The 24361-nt window shown below is 42.6% G+C and overlaps 2 protein-coding genes across 3 annotated transcripts in view; one reads left to right on the forward strand and one right to left on the reverse strand.

Annotated features, from left to right (window-relative positions):
• Positions 1 to 3188: 3188 nt before the first annotated feature.
• UTP23 (UTP23 small subunit processome component) lies at positions 3189 to 6247 on the reverse strand. 2 transcript variants are annotated; one of them, XM_057415258.1, is made up of 3 exons: positions 6040 to 6247; positions 4585 to 4759; positions 3189 to 3686 (listed from the first exon to the last, which is right to left on the reverse strand). In XM_057415258.1, exons 2-3 carry the CDS (start codon positions 4627 to 4629, stop codon positions 3300 to 3302), a joined length of 432 nt encoding a protein of 143 aa, XP_057271241.1. In that variant the 5' UTR covers positions 4630 to 4759; positions 6040 to 6247; the 3' UTR covers positions 3189 to 3299. The 2 variants fall into 2 exon arrangements, with proteins under 2 accessions (XP_057271241.1, XP_057271239.1); XM_057415256.1 differs by lacking the exon at positions 6040 to 6247 and having other exon boundaries at positions 4585 to 4850.
• Positions 6248 to 20312: 14065 nt separating this feature from the next.
• The window catches only part of EIF3H (eukaryotic translation initiation factor 3 subunit H), an 85418-nt gene continuing 81369 nt past the window's right edge, over positions 20313 to 24361 (forward strand). Inside the window, exon 1 of the mRNA XM_057415272.1 lies at positions 20313 to 20470. Within this exon, the coding sequence (XP_057271255.1) occupies positions 20351 to 20470 (120 nt within the window). The 5' untranslated portion in view covers positions 20313 to 20350. The remainder of the gene's footprint in view (positions 20471 to 24361) is intronic.

Below are 24361 nucleotides of genomic sequence, written 5' to 3' on the forward strand. Positions count from 1 at the left end.
TTATAAATCCAGCCAATCTAATTGGCAGGCACTCTAGGTAAATATCTTCTGCTGGTGGATGAGATGCTGTCCTAAATTCAGCATTAATGCCCTGCAGACTGCAGCTGAAGCATTATTATCTTCTCCTTCTATTACTCTGCACGACATACATGGTGCTGTACAACACCAGTTATTTCCCTCTTTTAAAAAAAGAGATGTAGTGAGGCACTGTCTAGGATTCGGGATATTTATTTATCCTGTCTGAGAAAAGAGAAAATGAATAGCCCCAAAGAAGTTCATGCTTAAGCTCTTTTTAATGTACTTCTGGCTTTCTGTATTTTCAAACCCAAAACAAGTCCCTCTGACATGCTACAACAAAACAATCCTAAACTTTATTAGAAAAGTCATACTGGGAATCCTGTCTTACCAGAGATGTGGCCAAATGTCCAGACCATTTGTTGCTAAATAAGGGAGTGGGACTGGCCACAGTGGCTCTGGGCAGAACATGGAGCTGAACACCTACAACAGGAAAGTTAGCTCTACAGGTACTTCCACTGCTATGGAAGTAGCAGTGTAAAGGTACAGGTACAGGTAGAGTGCAAGGACACTCCCAGCCACTCATATTGCTGGATTATTAGAGGGACCCCAGCATAGTTTCCAGCCTGAGCCAGCTAAACCTCCACCAAATCCTGACTGGCAGAGGCAGCACAGTCAGTGAGCATCGGCATGGGGCTGTTCGCAGGCAGCCAGGCTGGTGAGCACCATGTGAGTCCAGCCTGGACAGAGCCAGCACACAGGACTCTCTTAGCATCACTGTTTTAATGATACACATCCACCTGGCAGGTTTGGTGGACTTGTTTTACTTGGAAACCAGGGTGAGGCTTTTCTTCTTCCCAAATTTCAGAGTGGTAACAACACAGGGGCTGATCCCTCTGCTTGTTGCCTGGGCAGAAGCAATCATCTTCCAAAACTGAAAGACAAGTTAGCTACCTCTCTGGAGAAGAACTGCAGCTATGCTGCACACAAATTCCACGGCTTTTCTCTTAAGAGCTCACTCCCTTTGCATTCCAGTTCTTCGCAATGGCAAAACTATGACTCAGTTTGTGTTAGCAAAATACTAAGGAAACATGAATAAATATTGTCTTAAATTCCTTAAGGTGGGAGTCATTAGAGGACTGCTAAAATATTTCTTTTTTTTTTGCAGTAATTAGTTTTTGTCTGTCTGTAGTCTTCAAAAAAAGTTTATTTAAGCTTTTTGTTTCAATGGCACTGAAAGAAACCATTGTAAATAATTAGGGTGTGTTTTCTCCTCATTTTAAAACCAATGTTTTAAGTAAAGGTACTGGGTTTTAATACACTTTTGACTCAGAATGAGATTTTGATGATGAACCATCTCTGCTGTCTGCTCCAAGCTTTACTTACAGCAGTGCCTTCCGTGGGTGGGTTTGGTGAGGGGGAGGAAGTACAGGGAATATTTTAGAGGGAATGCAAAGCAAAACTACATTAAAATGGGACTGTGCCCAAATAAATGAAGGAGAAGGGAATATGACAGCTTGAGAAAGGGGTTATACATTCATCATATATACTGCAGAATTTCTAGGATTTGTTAAAGTTCTCCTCAGGACTCACTATGAGCAATCAATATAGGAACAATACCATGATGAGAATGACTGGCTTAACTTTCATCTTCAGTACAGCACCCTTCCTTCCTACTTCCCTCTCTCGTGGTCTGCTCCCAAGGTGCATGCGGTCTCTCATATGCAACAATGAAGGCACAGCCCACTCCTAACATCTGTATTGCAAGAACAGCTTTGACCCAGGCCACAGCAGCAGTGTACTATGCTTCAAGCACTTTTAAATCATTGTATCCTGGGATTTGAGTTGCATGTCATGAGAATTATTATAGCAAGAACCACCTGAAGCAATGGAGTAGAACCCTTACTTGGGGTAAGCAGCGCAGGTGCAGCAGTGACCCAACTGAGCTGGCTTTGCTGCCCAGTAACGCCACAGAACAAACCACCTCTCCTGTCCCAAGGGACCACCATTACAGATGGAACCCAAAGCCATGGGCTAGATTAATTCAGAGGACATTTTGTGGACATTTTACAGATTTCTTATAGAGGTGGCCCATCAACTTAGGGAATCGTATCTGTGTATTATATCGAAGGATGGGAAGGATGGTGGCAGTGTTTAATGAGGATGTGTTGGATAACGTGGGACCTGAGCGTGATACAAATGGCATGAATTAAGGGGTGGAGAATGTGCTTGTCTGGGATAAGAGTTAATTTTCTTTACACTCTCCGGTATGGGGCTGTGTTTTGGATTTGTACTGAAAACAGTGCAATATCAGAGACGTTTTAGTCACTGCTGAGCAGTGCTTACACAGGGTCAAGGCCTTTTCTGCTCCTCATCCCATCAGTGTGCAGGCTGGGGTGCACAAGAACCTGGGAGGGGACACAGCCAGGACAGCTGACCCCAACTGATCGAAGGGATATTCCACACCGGCATGTGAAACGGGGAAGATGAAGGAAGGGAGGACATTCAGAGTGATGGTGTTTGTCTTCCCAAGTAACTGTGACACATCACAAAGCCCTGCTTTCCTGGAGATGGCTGAACATCCGCCTACCCATTGGAAGTGATGGATGAATTCCTTGTTTTGCTTTGCCTGTGTGCAAACTAAAGATAAACTAGATACACTAGAGATACTATTATAATGTCAGGAGTATGAACCCAATTCCATGCCTTCTGGATCTTCTTAATAACAAAGATCATAAACAACAGACATACCAGTTCACATGGAATTTACACAGTAACTTAGGCTGGAAGGGACTTCTTGAGAGCATCTGATCACTTTGCGGAAGTGTTAACTTTTCTATTAAAACAACAGAGATAAAGAAGATACTCTGCTCTTTTATGTCAGTTTCACATTCTATACCAAAACAAGCGTCAGAACTAGTTTTAGTATGAATAGCAACGTAGATTTAGGAAGAAGTCTAGTATCCCACCAAAATTCATATGGAACACAAACAATTCTAAAGAATTCTCATTGATCACATGAGTTCTCTGACAGGAATCAGGATGCTTAAGAGAATAATGAAATATGAGAGTTCCTAAATATTTTGTCAGAAACCCAGTGACTAAACAACAGAATAAATTGCAGGGACAACCACCCAGAGACATCAAGATGCAGTAATGAGCTGTACCACCTAATAAAAATAAGTTTTAATATTCACAACTTAATTTCACATGAGTGCATATTAACCTTTCTTTTTGCAAAGTTCAAACAAGGTTCAAGTCCTGCATTGTTTACAAAGCTGGGGTTACTCTTCTTCATTCTTTTGCACTGACTGCACAGCTTCTGCTTTAACTCTATTTCGTTTTCTTTTTCTTCTTTTCTTCTTCTCAGAAGAAGGCTCCTGACCCTCCTGTGTTTTCTTCTTTTTCTTCTTCAGACAGCTGAGGGGATTCGGGCCGCCTGCCCTTTTACGTTTTCTTCTCTTTTCACCTCCTTGCTTTGCTAGTCCTTCTTGCTCTTTAAGCTGCACAATACTTTGTTTTTGGTGCTCTGGAACAAGCTGATTGGTCTGCAACTTTTGAACAACTGCCAAAGATTTAGTAGAAGGTTTGTCTAGCACCATGGTGTTCTGAATAATAAAGAGGAGAGGAATGCCAGCCTTCTTTTTCACCTTGTTTGCTAAATCCTGGTCCTGCAAAATTAAATACTTTAGTCAATATTTTAGGATTAAATGATATTTGCAATTCAAATGCACCTACTTTCAATACAAAACTATGAAGATAAATTACATTATGAAAAAGATAAGAAACTTAATCTATCAGATATACATGGCAGTGCATTTCAGAGCAATTTAAATTTCAATTTCTCTCCTTCTGATAAGCTGTCCTTCTGATGGAAAATTTATTAACATTTCCTTTTTTCATGCATGTGTAAGCATACGTGCATTTTCTGAGGAAGAAGTACCAGTTCATTGGTATGCGCTCCACCACTTCACAAGAAGTAACATCATTACTCATATAACAAGAATGTTAGATTCCTTGTGTCTTACGTAAGTATACAGCATTCTACTGTAAACCATTATATACATATTGTATATGAGTTAGACATACAGTCCTAGTAACAGACCCAAGAAAAAATCTGCCCATCTTATTTGTACACAATTTCTACCTTTATTCTTATTTAAAATGTCCCAAGTTTCTTAAAATGAAAGTTATATGGTCATTTAACACTTTATTTTCAGACTACTGTGCAAAACAGGGGCAGGGAATGCACACACAAGCAATATGTAAAGTAACATTCATCAATTGTTTGCTTACATGTCAATAGGTAGTCAGCATGCTTTCTACACCTGCTAAAGTAAGCAATATCCTTCTAGGGTAAAAAAACCTAATTTTTCAAGTAGATGAAAGATTCCCTACTTCATAGTTAACAAACACATTAAAAGCCAGTAAGGCTTTACAGCTTTACAAGATTAATTCCCATAAGCTATTTAGAAGTCTCATAATGGAGGTTTCTTTAAGTTTCCTTATCCTTAGGTATCAAAGGATCACCTGAAATGAAACAACGTTACGTTCTCCATGAGCATTTACCTGTGTAGCAATAAAGAAGTGATGAGGGTTGCCTTCTTCAATCATGGAAAGTAAACAGCCCGAACCACTGACAGGATCCTTGTGGTGAGAACAGTTTCGAACTTGAAAACTTTGGGCAATTAATTTTGCTCCATAAAGAGCTTTTCCCAATGACTGCAGTTCTTTTAGAACACATCTGAAAACCAAAAGCATCAAATTTAATGTGAAAGATAAGATAACTACACATTTTTTACAACAGCAGAAGGTTGACATGAGTTAATTAGGAACAAGCAATGCCTAGTTGTTCAGGCTTTACGATTTATAAATGGCACCCAGTAATCTGAAAGGAGTAGCCCATCTGAAGACGTCAGCAAGATTTTTTTGGTTCCAAACAAGATTAAGAAGCAACAAGTTATATTAAATGATTTAAAAATATTTCCTATCAGTGCCAATGCTGAGTCCTGACATTTATGTTTAGATATCACCCAGCATAGGAACTAGTACTTAACAAATAAAATTACTTGAATTAGCAAAAACTGATTAATCACTGCATACCAGTTAAATTATTAGTGTCCACCACCCTGCTTCAAACTTGCTATCAGAATCCAACTGACTCAAGCAGAAGAAGAGACTGTCCATCTAATTAAAAATCTGGAAGCTTATGGCTCCACAACATTCCAAATAGACAATAAAATGCAAACCCAAACCCCTCCTCTCAGCAGAGATGAGCAGATGCTCAGAAGTAGCAGTCTAGGAGGATGCTGCCTTCAGGATATTCAGAAATGAACAAGGGATGAAACCCAACTTACTCCTGCCATCGAGTCTTACTATTAAATATAGCCAGTGGTAGGAATGTATGGCCTTAAAATACAACTTCAAGGATATGGTAACAACTGCTTTTCTTTCCAGAGAAGAAAGGTTAGCCTTTGAGGACAGTCTTTGTGGAGATCTGAGCCTGTTCTTTTTGCAAAGACTCTCACAGCGAGACAGCTCATTTCCGCAGGGAACCTCTGGTCATGCCACTTGAGGTGCTGCCTCACCAACTTAGCATTCTGACAGCAGAGAAAATGAGTCCATTCAGCTGCCCTACGTGAAAACAGGTCAAAAAGATGAACAGATACTGCTGAAAGAAGGAAGCAAGAAAGGTCATTTAGACATGACTGCAATACAGTTTGGATCAATGTGATTCACAAAAATTTCACAGCAAAGGTCATGATCTGATACTTTGTACTGTTTAGAAGTAGAGACCAGTTCTGTATGCTTTGCAAGATGGCTCAATGTTCAATTTTTGTAGCCTAGGGTATACATCTTCCTGATCTTTTCGGTACTTGCCTCCATGATGGGCAGTTGGCTGTTCTGTCATTGCAGAAATCCAAGTGAGGGAAATCTTACCATATGCAATATGGAAAGTAAAGTACAAACAAAAGCAACTTCAAGGCAACTTAGGTATTTAGTGTGCATGATTTACTTCCACACCTTTGTCTAGCATACCCTTGCTCTCCCTTGAGAACAGCTACTTTGGAAACAATCCCTTACTGGCAGGCTGAAACTCCAGACAGGCAGCAATTCCCTCCATGCACAGGAGATCTGACCTTGCCTCTGTTCTTCTCACTTAGCCAAGAAACTGGGAGTGGGAAGAGGCCACTCCAGATGTCCCTCACTCACTGTGGTTACTTCTTGACCCACCACCACATTCAGCTCTGAGGCCCCAACGCAAGAAGGACATGGACCTGTTGGTGCAGGTCCTGAGGAGGCCATGAAGATGCTCCGAGGGCTGGAGCACCTCTGCTACAGAGACAGGCTCAGAGAGCTGGGCTTGTTCAGCCTGAAGAAATCTCCAGAGAGACCTTAGAGCAGCCTTCAGTACCTGACAGGAACCAACAAGAAATCTGGAGAGGGACCTCTTACAAGTGCATGCAGGGATTAGACAAGAGAGAATGGCTTTAAACTGACCATAGGACAACACTGGCTTTAGGACAAGAGCTAACAGCCTCAAGCTGTGGCAGGGGAGGTTTAGATTGGATACTGGGAAGAAATTCTTCACCAAGAGGGTGCTCAGGCATTGGAACAGGCTGCCCAGGGCAGTGCTGGAATCACCGTCCCTGGAAGTGTTCAAAACCCGTGTAGGTGAGGTCCTCAGTGACATGGGTTAGTGGTGGTCTTGGCAGTCCTGGGGTAATGGTTGGACCTGATGATCTTAAAGGTCTTTTCCAACCTCACTGAGTCTATGATTCTATGGCAGAGGGTAGATTTAGGTTGGCTAATGGGAAGAAATTCTTCACTATGAAGGTGCTGAGGCGCTGGCATAGGTTGCCCAGAGAAGCTGTGGCTGCCCCAGTGACCTGGTCCATTGGAAGGTGTCCCTGCCCGCGGCAGGGGGTTCGAACTGGACCAGTGTTAAGGTCCCTTCCAACCCAAACCACCCTGTGATTCTGTAACAGTTTGTCCCATCTTCACAAGGGCAGCCGGTACCGAGTGCAGCTCCGTCCCCCTCCAGGTTAACCACAGCGCTGCCTCCCCTCCACAGCCACCTCTCCCGCCTGGCACCGCAACGGTCTAAGCAAGTGGGGGAGTGGTGAGGAAGGTGTTGGGGGTGTCCAGTGCGTGGCTGTTGCTGCCTCACCGCCACGCTGCGGCTGCCTCTCCTGAGCGCCACCCGGGAGGCTGGGTGCTGCTCGCCCGGCGGAGGTGAGGCCAGCGAGGGCTCTCCCACTGATTAACTGAAAGCTAGTCCATTACCCTTTGTTTGCAGTGCTGTGCTAGCTCCTGTCTTTGCTGAGATCAGAAACACAGTTTTAGTTTGTCTAATTCACCTGAGGGAACTGGGGTTGTTTAGTCTGGAGAAGGCTCAGGGCAGACCTTACTGTTATGACTACGTGAAAGGAGGATGGACAGAGGAGGTGGCTGGTCTCTACCCAAGACGAGTGGTAAGACAAGAGGAAACAGCCTCAAGCTGCACCAGGGGAGGTTTAGATCGTATATTAGGAAAACTTTCTTCACCGAGAGGGTGGTCAGGCATTGGAACAGGCTGCCCAGGACAGTGGTGTAATCACCGTCCCTTGGAGTGTTAAAAAACTGCGTAGATGGGGCCCTCAGTGACATGGTTTAGTGGTGGGCTTGGCAGTGCTGGGATAATGGTTGGACTTGATGATCTTACAGGTCTTTTCTAACCTGGTTGATTCTATGATACTATGCTGATTAAATTACAGTTACTGTCCCAAAGACTGTAGTTTAATCATGGATTGACATACTTCTCTTAGGAAGTCTTATTCAATGCCTAATTATGTTTGCCTGTATTGGCTACATTAGTGTAAACTCTGTATGCACAGAATTGAAGTTCCAAAGCATATATTCTACATTTTAATTATACTTTTTCCATGACCAATAGAAAAATCAGTTTCACTGTAGTTTGGAGAAATGACTGTCATTCAGAAACCTAGACTACACAAATTCTTCCTTGTCCAACAGAATACATGAGCACACCAGACATTTGGCAGCTAAACTGAACCTAATGCCTGTATTTTAGGCAGCAAAGGGATGTGGTACCTTAACATGATTAGATATGGAGACATCTGTCTTAGTATGCAGGTATTGTGGGGAGACGTCTTTCTGCCAGGGACAACTGTCTTGCAAGCAAAAAGTTGCTGGTACCTTCCAGTTAGCTGTAATCAGTCAGAATACTCTAAAGTCTAATTTAAGCAAACATTCACCTGTAATATTGCTCTTTTTGGTAGCAATTTGGTTGGAAAATATCTGCTTCCAGCAGGTTAGTTAGTGATAAGAGAAATTGACAAATAGTGCATTTAACTACTATTCTAGAAATTCAAATAGTTAAATGGGAGTGATGCAGAGGGTTGACCAATGTACAAGGGGGTTGTACAAGGGGCTTGTTTGTACAAGGGGGTTAGATGAATTCGATTACTTAAACAACTATTGCCTGTACCTGTCATGCCTACTAAGCAGAACAAAGGCACTAACTATTGATAAGGAAAAGCAGACACCTGGTTCTATTGACAAGGAAAAGCAGATGCCTGATTCTGCTCATAAGCAGCTATTGATAAGGAAAAGCAGATGCCTGAAGGGGGTGAAGCAAATGGTTTATGGCTGGGACACCGACCAAACCCTAAGGCCATACATGAAGACTAAAAGATGGAAAGTTCAAGAAGAGGAAGACTCATTTACTTCATCTGAAGACCCCTACCCACAGGAGGAAGACTCATTTACTTCATCTTGAGACCCCTGCCCATGACCAGAGGGGGCACTGCACAGGCGCAAAGGACCTTCTAGCTCATTATAATACGAAGCGGGGATAGGACATGAATATGTATAGGCGTATTGTGCAACCTTATGAATATATATAACTTTAGAGAATAAATGTAGAGAGAAACAACACTGAGGCACGCATGACTTTGAGGAATTATCCCCGTGCGTCTCAGCGCTGAATAAAAGCATACCTACTTTACAACTTTTAACCAGTTGTGGAGTCTGTCCGTGTATCAGAAGGATATTTAAAAGTACTTACAGGATGAAAAGTGTGAAGAATGAGTGATTCAGAGTATTTCCATGGAATCTCACACTGTTAACAGTATTTTTCTGTCATTAAAACCTTCTTTCCAGCTGCCTTCAGGAGACAGTTGTGTGTGTTTATGAGTATCACAGACATAGGTGGCCACAGGCCTGTGAGCCAAGTGATACACTGAATTCATTGGTCTTTATTAACCTTCCGTCCCATGGCCAATGTGTTCACACAGTAGTGTGGAGTCCCACTTCCTCCATCTAACTCTTAACTATAATTAATAGTTTTAATTATTTAAAAAATTGGACAGGAATACTTAGCAAGAGGAAAACTTTAGTAGATTAATTATTTTTTCTTCATGTAGTTTTTTTCTTTTTTAGGAGGGAGCGGTGGCAACTGATTAAGTGCCCAAAGACAGGCAGTTATTCCTTATTAAGAACTCTTTCCACATCTCACAGCTAGAATGGGGAGTCTGCAGTGATAACAGCAGCTATTGCAGATTGGAGATAAAAAGGACAAAAAAAGTAAGTGAGAGCTTGAACTAGCCATCATTTAAACTAATTGCAAAGTAAGAGATAATCCAGAGCAGGGTGTCAAATACCGTTGTGAGGAGATAACTCTTTTCCTGTTCAGCTGGTAAATAATACCATCACAGACAAGTTGTAATGCAATTGGCATGGTAAAATAAGTTCAGGAGGCTGGCCAGAAGACAAAATGACAGCACAGATTTCTCCTTCTTCATCGTACTGAAGACAGCATTAACTGTAGGATAAACTACTTGCAGTACCATTCTGTAGATTGTATTTCACTTCTGTACAATTCTTTTAAATTATGTTAAATAATTTTTAAATGTTAAAAGAATCCCATCACAGTATAAAGAAGTACAGGGTTTTTTTTTGCATTTTCTTTGATACTTTGTCAGTATTTTGCATATAATAAAATTTGCCATATTCAAGTTCAGTTCTTTTGCTATTCCCATGATCCATCTGTAAAGTGGACTTTTTAACAATAAGCCTAAGGATCTCATGGGAGCTGCTGGATCCAGTAGTCTCTGGGACCTGGGGATTGCTGCTTCAGGCTGCAGAAGTCCATCTACGTATGCTGTTTGGATTTGGGAGGGTTCCTCAGCTTGTGTGTCCTGGATAAGTGTCTGCATATGCAAGCATGCATGGAGGACACTAACACAGCCAGCCATGCACACCACAACAGCACATACAACTCTACCAGAAATCATGTACAGGGTAAGCATGGATAGTGCAGTTCTGCTCCCCTCTCCAGCTGATCAGCACTGAAATTCCCAGGTGACTTCTCACATGCCCTTAACTCCCTACACTCACCAGCACACCCGCATTAGACATCAGCATGGCCCCTCGGTCTGTCTGATACCCATGTCTGGACCTTGGGTTCCTGAACTCCTGCTAACTGTCTTGGCCAACTTAAGTCTGCTAATGGATTACACATCCACAGGATTAAAGTCACTGGGGAAAGATAACTAATTAAGGAGGGTAACTAATTAAGAAAGGGGCTTAATAAGAAGACAGGATAGGCTGCTGTGCTCAGGCAGAGAGCTCAGCCAGGCAACTGTACTGACTGCTGCCGGCTCGTATGTGAGACTCCCTCCACCCCATTTTCCCACTCATCCTCCTAGATCCACCCTGGTCCTTCCCTACCTTTGGCCAGTTCCGTGTACATTCCATACAAAGTTTTGCATAGTCCCACAAGCCCATGCAGATATCCCAGAAAATGTTTTGCACAGTTCCATCTGCCTCCTCAAATACTCGCAATAATTGTGTTTCCCCCTTCTGACCAGAGACAAAGCCTGGTTGACCCCTTCAGGGTGGCTTTCTGGGCATCTTCTTTAATGGCCTGGAGAGTTCTGCTCTTCACTCTTGTCTTTGTTACCACCTGCTTATCTGGCAAGTTTTGTGTGTTTAATATATCACTTCCTTTCTCATTTCTAATTTCTTTCATACTGAATAGTCTTTAACCAGATGACTTAATGAACCAAATGCTCTCATATTCCACATACTCTTACAGAAACTGTCTGTAGCACAGCAAAGCTTGTCATAAAGCTCAGAGAAAGATACATTTTTGAAATTACTTGTTATTATATTTTTAATGAATTCATTTTCATCATGTGGCTGCACCATTAAAAGACTTTGGGGTTTTTTTTAAGCGAGCATTTTTTTGAAGAACGAAGAAACCACTTGCATTATCAGCAGATTGCCTGCCAGCAGTGTCACTGTGGAAGTGAGCTCAAGGAGGCGTGGAAGTTGTTGAAGCACCACTTTTGTTAATGTGACTTGTTTTTTCCAAAGGTATTTGAACTGGGGAGCTTCTTTTTCTCAAACAGAAGTCCTTGATTGCTGCTGGACAGGATACAGGTCTAGGGTTCAGTTCTGACCTAACAAAACTATTCCTCTGACTTTATCCATAATGTGAATACCTTGTGTGTAAATATACAGTATTTATGGAAAGGTGTCACTGAAGGAGACCTTCTGTATATCCAAAGTGGGAGGAAAGCTTCATGCTGCACTTCTCATACCTGCACAGAGATAAGCCAGGCACTACAAGAACTTGGGCTTCCCCAGTCACACTGCACATGAAACCAGCTCCAGCAGAGTATAGCTGTTTGCAGAGAAGACTGTCTCTTGGCCTGTGAGTTCAGCTCTGTTTTTGAGATGCTAGGTGATGCAGAAGTAGAATTAAGTAACATGAAATTGCTGTGACATGTGGATTACTTGAAGTGAAAGCCGTTCTTTATCAAGAGCTTTGATGAAGGCCTGGTAACAAAAATTTCCCTTAATAGCTGGCACTTGGTAAATGCTTGTAGCTTGGCAAGAAAAACATCTCAGCTCTCGATTATCCCAAAGTTGTCCTCTGTCAGACCTTTTTAATCTGAATGTGTTGCTTTTGGCCAAATCTTATGCTCTGTGGTTATCTGCAAAAAGTCTTAGCACCAGACACACTTAAATTTGAAAAAATGAACTGATTTAAAAAGAAGGGTAGGGTTTTCAATTACAAGATTTGGAAACAAACGCATAATAAACACAAGACAGTAACACCCCGTTAGAGTGTGTCTCAAAATACTTTTCTAGGTGTAGTTTTGAAATTTTCTGAGCTATGTACAGGCCACAGAAGCATTTAATATGCTAAATTATATTTGTCAGAATGTTTATTGTTCATTGCTGCCCCTTCCTTTCATTGTCTGGTTTTGAGCTTTTGAATTTTAGCCTTCACCATGTATGTTCATCTTTTACAGCACCTGCTTTTCTGGCATCTCTTAAGAATGTGGCAGCTGAATGTATAATGAACATGGCTGTGACAAGCTCTGTTCTTTATGGATTGGTATGAACTCAGCAGGTGAGAATTTTGTATGTGATAAAGCTTTCTGCACCTTTCTGGCTCTCCTGTTATCATACTCCTTAGTTAGAAAATTACTCCTGGCTTAAATACCATAACTGCCCATCACAGTATGTCCCATAATAACTATCTTTTAAATTGTATATTGTAAGAAGAACACATTTAATGTAGAGGTTACGATGCTTAGTTTTGCTACACACTGGTGGCTTTTATGGGTAAGAAATAGAATACAGGAGATACCTATACAGGCTTTTAAGTGACTGCTTATAGTAGCAAATACTTTGAGATTTGCAGGCAACTTCAGCTTTCTTACTAGAGCTGAAATAAATTATAGGGCTGAAAATAATCAGTGGGATTCTCAAATGTTATACCAGCTTTTCTCTCTTTTTTGTCCTCAAGGACAAAATTCACATGAATGATGAACAAAATGAGATCTTACCTAATTTAACTAAATCTTTTCTCTTGCTGAATAAACACACTGATACACATTATTTAGTTTATGCAGCATTTTTGGTTGATGCAGCTCTAAGAAACGCATGTTAAACAACTGGTTTCATGCTGCTGTAAGGACACACAATGGCACTCTTTAGGAGCAGTCTTTCCTCCCTGCACTGTTCATCAAGATCTGCACTCGTTAGTTGCCATCTGCACATGTAACATGCTGCAGTACTGCTCCCTCTGTACTTGCAGAGCTTGTAGAAGCTCCTGAGTGATGCAAGAGTGCCATAATCTAGGAAAATAGGAAGTATTTGCAGAGTTCCCAGGACTGGAATTGTAATTTCAATCTGGGGAGTGGGAAGAACACAGAAGACAAGAAGATATCTTGCCAAACACTGATTATGTGGTAGTTGATGTGCTAGGTAGATAGAGGGGAAGAATGGAGTGATGCTTCACATCTTGTCTCCTATTATGTCTATGGAAGTATCTGTATTGTGTTTTTGTGGCAAGGTTTTGGTAGTGGGGGGCCACAGGGGTGGCTGTTGTGAGATGTCCGACAGAGCCAGTATCAGGCAGCTTCAAAACAGACCCGCTCATGGCCAAGGTTGAGCCCATCAGCAACAGGGGTAGATCCTTTGGGATAACTTAGTTGAGAAGGGAGAAAAACTGCTGTGCAGCATCAGCTGGAAGAGAGGAGTGAGAATATGTGAGAGCAAGAGCTCTGCAGACGCTAGATCAGTGCAGAAGGAGATCAGGAGGGGCAGAAGGTGCTCCAGGTGCTGGAGCAGATACTTCCTGTAGCCTGTGGTGCAGCCCGTGGTGCAGCCCATGGTGAGGCAGGCTGTGCCCCAGCAGCCGGTGGAGGTCCATGGAGAGGAGATCTCCACCTGCAGCCTGGGGAGGACCCCACGCTGGAGCAGGCGGATGCCCAAAGAAGGCTGTGACCCCATGGGCAGCCCACGCTGGAGCAGGTTCCTGGCAGGACTTGTGGCCTCGCTGGAGAGAGGAGCCCATGCTGGAGCAGGTTTGCGGCAGGAGCTGTGACCCTGCAGGAGACCTGCGTTGAAGCAGTCTGTTCCTGAAGGACTGCACCCCATGGAAGGGACCCACACTGGAGCAGCCTATTCAGGAAGGATGCACCCCATGGAAGGGACCGATGCTGGAGCAGTCTGTTCCTGAAGGACTGCACCCCCACTCCCTGTCCCCCTGTGCCACTAGGGGAGGAGGCAGAGAAAATCAGGAGAGAAGTTGAGCCTAGGAAGAAGGGAGGGTGGGAGGAAGGGGGAAGGTGTTTTAAGATCAGATTTTATTTCTCATTACCCTGCTCTAATTTGATTGGTATTAAATGAAACTGATTTCTGCAAGTCAAGTCTGTTTTGCCTGTGACAGTAACTGGTGAGTGATCTCTCCCTGTCCTTATTTCTCTCCCCTGTCCAGCTGAGGAGAGCAGTGACAGAGCAGCTTCAGTGGGCACCTGGCATCCAAGGTCAACCCACCACACTAGCCATTGCTTTTTTTTGAACAGAACATCCCTCTCCCCCTTTTAATATTTCTAAGTAAATATATCAGGTCTATTTTAGTTCTTTTAAACAACTACATGGTTTTACTTTGGAGATCACAGGAAGAAGACAAAACGGTTTGGATTTTTGGTATGCTTACTTTATTTGTTTCCTCTTTTCTTGTTCTCCTTAGAGAAGGTTGTTATATTCAGCATGTGATATATTCTTGATGATTGTGCATCATCAAGAATCAGAAGGTGCATTAGTTGATAATGAAGATAAGGCTGAACAAATTGACATCAAAAGAAAAATGACATGGGAAGCTATCTCTGACAAGGAATTAACTTCATGGCCAACATTCTGATTTGTGCAAGAGAATTCAGTTCAGTAGCCTGAGATGTGTCTTTTGTGTCTTTACACCCTTTCACTGATTTCAGGGAGAAGTCAGTTAACTGGGAATAGACAAGTGGAATCTTTACACTGTAGTGATAAAATGATAATCTACTCTCTATGCTTACGTAATTTTCTAACTTGATACTATAGGAAGAGACTGGCTTTGCTTAAAAGCATACCATAACTTTGGGCAAATAACTTTTCTTAGAAGTTTCACAGGCCAAAATTAGCACTTAAAATGCCAGTCTTTTTCATCAAATGCATTTTCAATTAGGCAATTTTATTGTAGTTCCTCTTTTTTTTTTGTGCCAGTTAGTTGTATCCTGAAGGTTTTGACGTGCCGCAGTAAATGATCCATTAATAATAAAAATACCTATAAGCACCAGGAATGTAAAAAGAGTGGATAAACTACAAACATGCATTGGAAAACAGTTACTGAAGAAAGCCATGAAAAAGTTAAGCACTGGAAAAAAACAAGCCCACCCTTCCCATGAGGAGAGCTTACATTTTTAAGTATCTCCTTCATGTGCAGAAATACCTTATTATGATACTGTCCAGGATACCTGTTCCATTTTTTAATATAATGCTTTTACATGTAGTCAAGCAATTGCTAAAAGGTTGCCTGTCTCAGTGCATGGCTGAAACCACGCATGGCCTCTGAAACCTCCATTCTTAACAGAAAAGAAATTGAATTTTCCAAGCTCACATTCTGGTCCTGTAGCTACTTTATTGCATTTGATGTTTGTCCCTGGGGGTTTTTCTATGCTGTTGCAGCTCCCACCTTTACCATTCTTCTATCACTCCCGCACCTTATTACTTTCTTATTTCAAATAAAAGAAAAACCAAAACCATAAAACCAGTCTCCTCACTTTGATTCTCTTGAAGAAAATTAGAAAAAAATGTGGAACGGAATTCAGTATTGGAACCAGTAACTTCCAAAATCACAATTAGCCTCATGAGAAATACTAGTAGTTAAAAAGACTTTGGCACAAAATGCCTGCAGTTATGTAGCCTGATCTTATATCCTCACATTGAGCTCCTCTGTGGAAAGTAGGATGGATGCAGTGGATGAAAGCACTGGATGAATATTTGACACTTCAGAAGATTATTATTTATCAGTAAAACAGAATGTTGTATGTGCTGTAGAAAGAAGTGCGCAAAGGGCCTTACTTTAGTGACTTGCATTTGATGATCAGTGGTATCTGAACACAGTGGGTGTACAGTGTGACCTCATTTATAAGGAAGGACCTTTGCTAACGTGGGTTGATAGGCCAGGGGATATTTCATTTCCTTTTGGCTAACAGTGCTGTGGTCAGCAGAACACAAATGGCTGAGATCCTTGAATAACACAAGGCTTACACAGAACACTGCTTCCTGAAGCTGTAGTGAGTATTAGGAATTGCCTGTGCAGGGCACACTGCTACTGAAGATGATCACAGTTAACAGTTGTATATAGTTATTCAAGTGTGCACTTAGCAAAACTGTCTGCTGGAGAGACCTGAGGGTTCCTGTTATATCTTCTTCTGACCCCCTTGTTTTTGGGGCATAGACGCACAAAAGAAATAAAAGAATGAGTATTTAAGAGATTGCATCTGTTCCATTGCTTCTGAAATGTGATGCACAAGTCTTCTCACTATCATTCTGTTTTCTCTCCATCCTGTGCAATGGGAGTGAACAAGAAGTGAAATAGGGGCTTGGCTATGGGCTGGGGTCAGTCCACCACATACCTTCACAGATAAACACAGGGACCTTGTTATCAAGACTTTCACTCTCCCTATGGGATATGAGAGTGGGATGTGAGAGGCTACTATTAAAGATATCCTGTGAATAAGAAAGTAATTTCAAAAGGAGCAAAGAGGCCATGCCATGTGTGGAATCACACAGAGTAAGCTTTTTACTCGAACACAGGGATTAAGTACAGCCTTGTATTCACTATCACAGTATCACAGTATGCTAGAGATTGGAAGGGACCTCAAAAGATCATCTAGTCCAATACCCCTGCCGGAGCAGGAACACCTAGATAATGTTACACAGGAATGTGTCCAGGCGGGTTTTGAATGTCTCCAGGGAAGGAGACTCCACAACCTCCCTGGGCAGCCTGTTCCAGTGTTCCGTCACCCTCACTGAGAAGAAGTTTCTTCTCAAGTTTAAGTGGAACCTCTTGTGTTCCAGTTTGTACCCATTACCCCTTGTCCTAGCATTGTTTGCCACTGAGTAGAGCCTGGCTCCATCCTCGTGACACTCCCCCTTTATATATTTATAGACACTAATAAGGTCACCCCTCAGTCTCCTCTTCTCTGAACTATAAGGACCCAGCTCCCTCAGTCTTTCCTCATAAGGGAGATGCTCCACTCCCTTAATCATCTTTGTTGCCCTGCGCTGGACTCTCTCCAGCAGCTCCCTGTCCTTCTTGAACTGAGGGGCCCAGAACTGGACACAATATTCCAGATGCGGTCTCACCAGGGCAGAGTAGAGGGAAAGGAGGACCTCTCTCGACCTACTAACCACCCCCTTCTAATACACCCCAGGATGCCATTGGCCTTCTTAGCCACAAGGGCACAGTGTTGGCTCATGGTCATCCTGTCATCCACTAGGACCCCCAGGTCCCTCTCCCCTACACTGCTCTCTAACAGGTCGTTCCCCAACCTGTACTGGAACCTGGGGCTGTTCCTGCCCAGATGCAGGACTCTACACTTTCCCTTGTTATATTTCATCAAGTTATTCCCTGCCCAACTCTCCAGCCTGTCCAGGTCTCGCTGGATGGCAGCACAGCCTTCTGGCGTGTCAGCCACCCACTATAGTTCCCCCAAACACTATAGTTGCCCAAAACACAAGCCTTACTTTACACAGAAAAGATACTAGATTCTTGCTTCGTTTTTAAGCAATGCACCTGCCTGCTGAACCAGAATAGGTACACTGCATGTAATGGCACCTGGAAAAATGTCAGTGACACATTCATATGGCAATGGGCCACATGCCTGTGTTTCTTGCTGTTTGAAAGTTTAAGCCTGAATATTTCATCTCTTTGAGAAAACTGAACTTTTCTGAGCCTGACACTTGTAAGGGCGTGGGATATTACAAAGGCAATTTAAAGTTTGTGTTAGGAGAATCTGCTGCCACTGGAGTTTTGGAGATTATTTTACTGGAAACAGTTTTTTTTTGTAGATAATTAATGTTGGTTTAGGCAGCTGTAGTTATTACTGCAAGTCTGCATTTGGGGCGGTCTGTCTCAGTGCAAGTAGAGACTGTTATATGTGTATCCTAAGTGATTCTTTCCTATTCCTCTACACTTTGTGATAATAAAATTAAGGTATTCATTATGGTTAGAAATATTTGGAATTGCTGAGAGGGTAGGGAGGAAAAACACAGAATTAAGACATGAGCCATTTACCAAGTGGTAACAAGTCACTGCAGGTTAGCCCATCTCACGGTAACTATTCATGTGCATGGTCTTAGCCTGCAGCATACACAAACAAAATTCAAGTTGGTTTAGCCCTTAAGGTAAAGACAGTCTGACAATTTGGAAGGGATTACATCTTTGAACCCTCAATCAGACGATTTCCACTTAGCAACACTAGTTCTGCTCATAGCACTGACATGGAGCAGCGCACTGTGGAGGGAAATAACACATCTCAGTTACAGCAAGCTTTTTACTTAGGCAGATCTTGGGAGTAAAAGGGTTTTGTTTGGCTCCAGCTGTCTTTTTAGAGTATAATTTAAAAATGATTAATGGAGTTTGTGTGCTGCTTGAATTTTTAAAGTATTTTGATGGAATTCTTCAGTTTTGTGGTTTTCCGGAGTAGCTTGGGCAATGCTCTTAAAATTCTTCAGTCTGACATCCTTTTTATGGCCTCCTTTTCAAGAATTCAGTATTTTCAATGCTGAATTTCTGTACGACCTCTTGCCTACAGTGATCTGTTGAGTTCTGTAAAGTAGAAAGTTGGTATTTGTGTTTTGTCTTTCATGTTAATAATAATTAACCAAATTCACTGAATTATTCTGGCAGTGCATTAAGTAATGTGAGCCCTGTGCCAGTCCCTTGAATAGGGCTATTTTGGGTGCCCACAGCAACCTCTTTGAGCATGCTGATGTTCTGTGCTGTAGCTACTTGTTGGTTTGGGATTTTTTCCCCATCTCTTTTAAAATTACATTGAGTTTCTGTTCAAAAGCTGATAGGCAGGAATAGTGTATCACATTGGTCTGTCTCATTCCTTTTATCCCTATTTCATTCCTTTTCAGATATCAAAGAATTTGCCAGTGGTAAAGCATTGTGCATTTACAGACAGAAGGTTATGTTTTTTTTCTATTTAAATACCTTTCAGCAGTATCTTCGAAGCAGCCCACAGATCTCCAGTTGAAAACCACTGTATTACCATAATACTGTTTCCTAATCTTATTTTTCTTTAATTAAAGCTATTTGATCATATTTGTAAATTAAAATATGTAAATAACAGAAAAGTGAAATACTAACGTTGAATCAAGCAACTGTGTTCTCTAGAAAAACTTCAAAAGGCAGTGATGGGCTGGGGGGGGAGTGCAGCATTAACTCATGGAAACCCGCCAAGGGTAGGACTCAAGTTTGCAACACAAACATGATGGCAAAGCTCACTGACCACAGCATGCTGCCCTGAAACTTGGGGTTGTTACTGCATCTGCCTCCCTCCAAACTTACGTTTCACATCAGTGCCCTAATCCTGTTGCATATGCACACTTCAGTCCGTTTGGGGCACAAGGCATGTCTGACATCAGCTATGCTGCAATTCCGAACTTTCCCTTCAATTTCCATTTGACTTCCCCCCTGCCCCCCTCCCCCGGGAAAATGAAAGTGGGATATATCTCATAGAATTATAGAATCACAAAATGGTTTGGGTTGGAAGGGACCTTAAAGCTCATCCAGTTCTAACCCACTGCCACAGGCAGGGACACCTCATGCTAGACCATGCTGCTCCAAGCAGTGCCTCACCACCCTCATAGTGAAGAATGTCGGCCTTACCATCTATCGTAAGTCTCCCCTCTGTCAATTTAAAGCCATTTCTTCTTGTCCTGTCACTACCAGCCTCTGTCAAAAGCCCCTCTCCAGATTTCTTGGTGGCTCCTTTAGGTACTGAGAGCTGCTCTAAGCTCTCCCCAGAGCCTTCTGTTCTCCAGGTTGAACAACCCCAACTCTCTCAGCTTGTTTTTAGGCTGAGGCCCTCTGATCATCTTCGTGGCCTCCTCTGGGCTCACTCCAACAGCACACGGCAGTGTGCTTTTTTAAAGGTAAAACCCAACACTCTTAGATCTGTTCTCTCCTGGAAATGTTTCTCTGTACTGAGCTGGTTCATAAGGCGCCAATGCTCCGTGAGCTGAGCCTCCCTCAGCCCTGACAGCAAACCCTCTCTGCAACCACTCTCTGCAACCACTCTGACCCCGAAGCATGGCGGTGATGCACATGCCCGCGAAGACCTGAACCGCCACGGGACGCCATGAAACTTCCACTCCGCGTTTCCGCCCGGAGCCGTTACCCATCGGACCGCCGCGGCCGCGCCGCCGCTTCCGGTGTGTCGCTTTTTTCTTTCCGGTCGGTGCGAGGGGAAAGATGGCGTCGCGCAAGGAGAGCTCCGGGGCTGCCGGCAGCGGGTTCGGCGCCTCGAAAGGCAAAGGCAAGGCCGCCGCCCCGGGTGACTCGGCCGTCAAGCAAGTGCAGATAGACGGGCTGGTGAGCGGAGGGGTCGGGGCGGCTGCTGGCGGAGGGCGGGCGGGGAGGGGCGGCCGCGTGGAGCCGCCGGCGGAGCTGCCTCCGTGTGTGGGGCGGTGCCGCGGCCGGGAGCCGTGTCCGTTCTGGGGCTGGGGCTGCACTGGCTTCCCGAGGGGCAGGAGCGGTTCCGTAGAGTCACAGAGTGGTTTGGGTTGGAAGGGGCCTTCAAGATCATCCAGTTCCAACCTCCTGTCACGAGCAGGGACACTTTCCACTAGAGCAGGTTGCTTCAAGCCCCGTCCAGCCTGGCCTTGAACACTGCCAGGGATGGGGCAGCCGCAGTTTCTGTGGGCATCCTGTGCCAGTGTCTCACCACCCTCACAATTTCGCCCTCCTCTCAATCTTCCTGACTCATGCTCATCTCTGGGGAGGGAAGCAACTTGCACCCTTCAGCAAGTGAAGGCTGGGTCAGGGCAGAAAAGAATTGCTTTTAAATATTCCCTTTCATTTTTCAGTTCCACTGCTGTGGTGCCTAGATGTTCTCTTTCGGGGTTTCATACACCAAGCTGGTGAAAGCTACACAGGTGTAAGAGATGGCGAGCATAGTGGGTTTTCCCCTTATCTGTTGCACTTTTTCCCTTCTTTGTGCTGCCCACAACTATTTTGTTTTCTTAATAAACAAACTGATGAATGGACTTAGCAGAGAATGGGGGCACCCTAATAAAGGCAGTCCATGCAGACTTTTAATGGAAGAGTGTCTGCTAAACTTGATTCTTGGCTTTGCTGCTGTCTCTTTGTGTTAGTATACATCTTATGCAGTTGGTAATGTTCATAATGACACAGAGTGGGAAAAGACATGGCTACTTAAACTTCTTAAGGGTAGAAGCATTGTTTGTTGCCTCATTATTTTTGGCAAGTGTCACCAGAACACTGTCCAGCTGAAGCATGAAGGAGAATGGATATACTGGTGATGAGAAGGAAGAGCATAATTTTGAGTGAAGCTTTGAAGCTTGCTTGGCATTTATTAGTCATAGTCCACAGTCATTATCCTGGAGTTACACAGTATAGTAAATACTTGTGAAGAGGAAGAATAACTTACTTATGTGTAGTTGTTCTTATGAAAGACTCCAATTCAGATTCTCTCTTTCTGCGATACTCTGTTCAGCAGTCTGTGTATCTGTGGTTTTCATGCACATAGTGTCTTCAAAGAGTGGTGAAAAATGACCAGTTGTGAAATGTAGCCATGAAAATATGGCAGCTGACAGCAGCCTGCTGCTGTTGCAAGCTGGGTAGCGCCAGATGGACAGTGGTGTGTGTGTGTGGCTTTTTAATAGCGGGATTGAGGGAATAATGAAAAAGTGAATAGTTAAGAGCAGGATACAGGTTAGCACCATTAATTTGATTTCTCTGGGTGTAAAACCTATTCTATCAGATTTGGACTTAACAACTGTTACATTTGATTTCTTTTGTTTTTCTTTTAATGAAATAAAAAGAACAGGTGTTTTAAAACTGTTCTCCATTAGATGTGTAATCGTCTTTGTGAACTGCTATTAATTCAAATCAGCTATGAGTAGCTCTGATGGTCAGCTTCCTTTTGCTTTATGCTTTTGGTTTTCTACCCTGTCCTTGTGTAATCTGGTACAGCACAGTGGTGCCTCTTGCATGGAGTCTGTGTGGAGGAAGGTGACTTACTGAAAACAGTTGAAAGCTTTCACCTTTCCACCTGCTGAAGATGTCTCCCAGTGGGTCTTATACAACGTGTTCTCAGGGCACTAACAATATGGTTCACAAACTTCCATGACACCTGTGGTGAAGAGAAGCATTGGCATAAATTTGCTTCATTTGTAAACAAAGTGACTCCTATTGGAAGTCCTGGAATTCTGCTAAAACATTTCTAATATCTTCCTGATTTAAATGTGTGGTCTGTGCTCTCACAAAGTAACAAGACTTTGTCAGTTGTCTTGGTGATAACAGGGTGATTATGTGCCAAAATCTGGGGTGGATTTTGGTGGGTGTCAGGGAAGTTGGTGATCTCTTTCCACTGGTGCCTTGTCTCCTGGCAGTGGCACAAGTAATCCTTACAAACGAGGCTGTTTTGAAGGCAAAGGAAAGGTATGTAGGTTGCTTTTGGATGTGTGTATGCGGAACAGAAGATGCATCAGTCTTCTCTGTATGTGCAGATGTGAAAGTAATTTTAGAAAGCTTGTTATTTCAGAGGACCAGTAAAGTAAAAGAAAACAATATTAGTAAGGAAGAGAAGTTCTAAATATCAGTATGTTGCCTTAAAATACATAATGATGTAGGAATACCTACTTTTATGGCCTCCTTTTTAATTTTGGTACAAGTAGAGCAATCTGTAGTTAACTTTCTTTAATCTGATTAAGTCCTTATTTTGTTATGTAATGGTGTAATTTGAGTTTAGATCAAGTTAGTTGTATTTCAGGTAACACTATAATAAATTATAAAGTGCTGCCATGGCAGGAGTAAAAGCTAACAATGAAACCTGAACTAATAGGATGGACTAAAATCACATAACTTGTTAAAATGTTAATGCTGTTAGAGTATTCCACAAAAATAATAGCACCAAAATTTGGGAAGACGGGGGAAGAACTGTGTCACATCGTAGACACTTGATAACTTGATTGAGCTACCTGAATACTTATTTATAAAATGCTTCTGAAATGAAGAGTGAATGTAGATTTCCAATCTTCACAGTTTGACAAAAGGAGAAGAAAAATCCAAGTCTGTACTTTTCCTATGAGCTTTCCTGCTAGATACTGAGGTCTCAGTCCTCAAATTATATGTGTGCCTAGCTACTGTATCGGCATGATCATGAGATTCCAAGTATTTTATTCTGTTTTTAATAGCTTGAACATGGTTTTGTTTTCTGATGCATTTTTGAAAGGTTTGCAGCAGACAGGTATTATATATCATATGGTTATATTGGCAGTTTTGAATTAAGAATGTCTTTTGTAAGGTGTGATAAGCAAAAGTGGGTGGTATTATTCATCCAGCTCAGGAATACAAGGAATGACTGCAGTATCAAAGAAAATCGACTCTATCCAGTTGCTTTTACAGCGCAGTGAAAGACACTGATTGCACGTGGATTCAGAGCTATTGGTGTTGAGGAGGCTTATTAAGGCATCTTTGACGTGCTGTCTTTTCGAACTTGTCACCTCCTGTATTTTTAATTGAATGGGTATTGTGGTTTTGGCTATATGCTGAGTAGAAATATGAGATTTCTGTTAGTCCTTTGAAGGCGATACTGTGATTTTCTTTGGGTTTATTTAGCTTAAAGATTGTGGCAGTATGTGCTTGTTTTACAGATCACTGCATTTTAACTCATCCCTAGTGAGAAGATATGTGTAGTCTATGTAAGAACTTGTGTAACTCTAGGGGATAACACAGTTGTTGCATGCCGTGGAAAGTCCTAATATGTCACTGCTTTATGCCATCATGAAGTGCTTGGACTGATTCAGCAAACAGACTATGCTGTGTGTTTAAGTTTTTACCTGGAGATTTTGTTGATACAGCAGTGTGTTGGAAAAATTACAGGCTTGATGAATAAATCTGTAGTGAAAGCAGTTTACGATGTAGGTAGTCTAGTCTAAGAAATTAGAAATGGCAGGGAAAAAAACAACCCTCCAGAAACCTGGGTTTATAATGTGCATTTTCTTTCAGATAAGAAAAAGGTCAGCAGTTGAGTGCAGTACATCACATTTTGTTGTCTTTGCTTCCTGTTGTAGAAATCTGAATAAAAATTCCATTGTGTTCTCTCCAGTCAAGTAGTCCAAAGAAAACTTGTGTTCACAGTAGCTTTTAATATAAGAGCTGAAAGAGGAGGGATGAGGGAAAAAGCATGATTGGTTTTTTGCAGCTTGGTTTGCAGTAGGCTTTTGGACCTAATTAGAG

Source organism: Pezoporus wallicus, unplaced genomic scaffold (genome assembly GCF_028554395.1).
Source record: "Pezoporus wallicus isolate ANWC-B61680 ecotype Strahan unplaced genomic scaffold, APGP_CSIRO_Pwel_v1 contig_3812, whole genome shotgun sequence".
Classification (NCBI taxonomy): Eukaryota; Metazoa; Chordata; class Aves; order Psittaciformes; family Psittacidae; genus Pezoporus; species Pezoporus wallicus.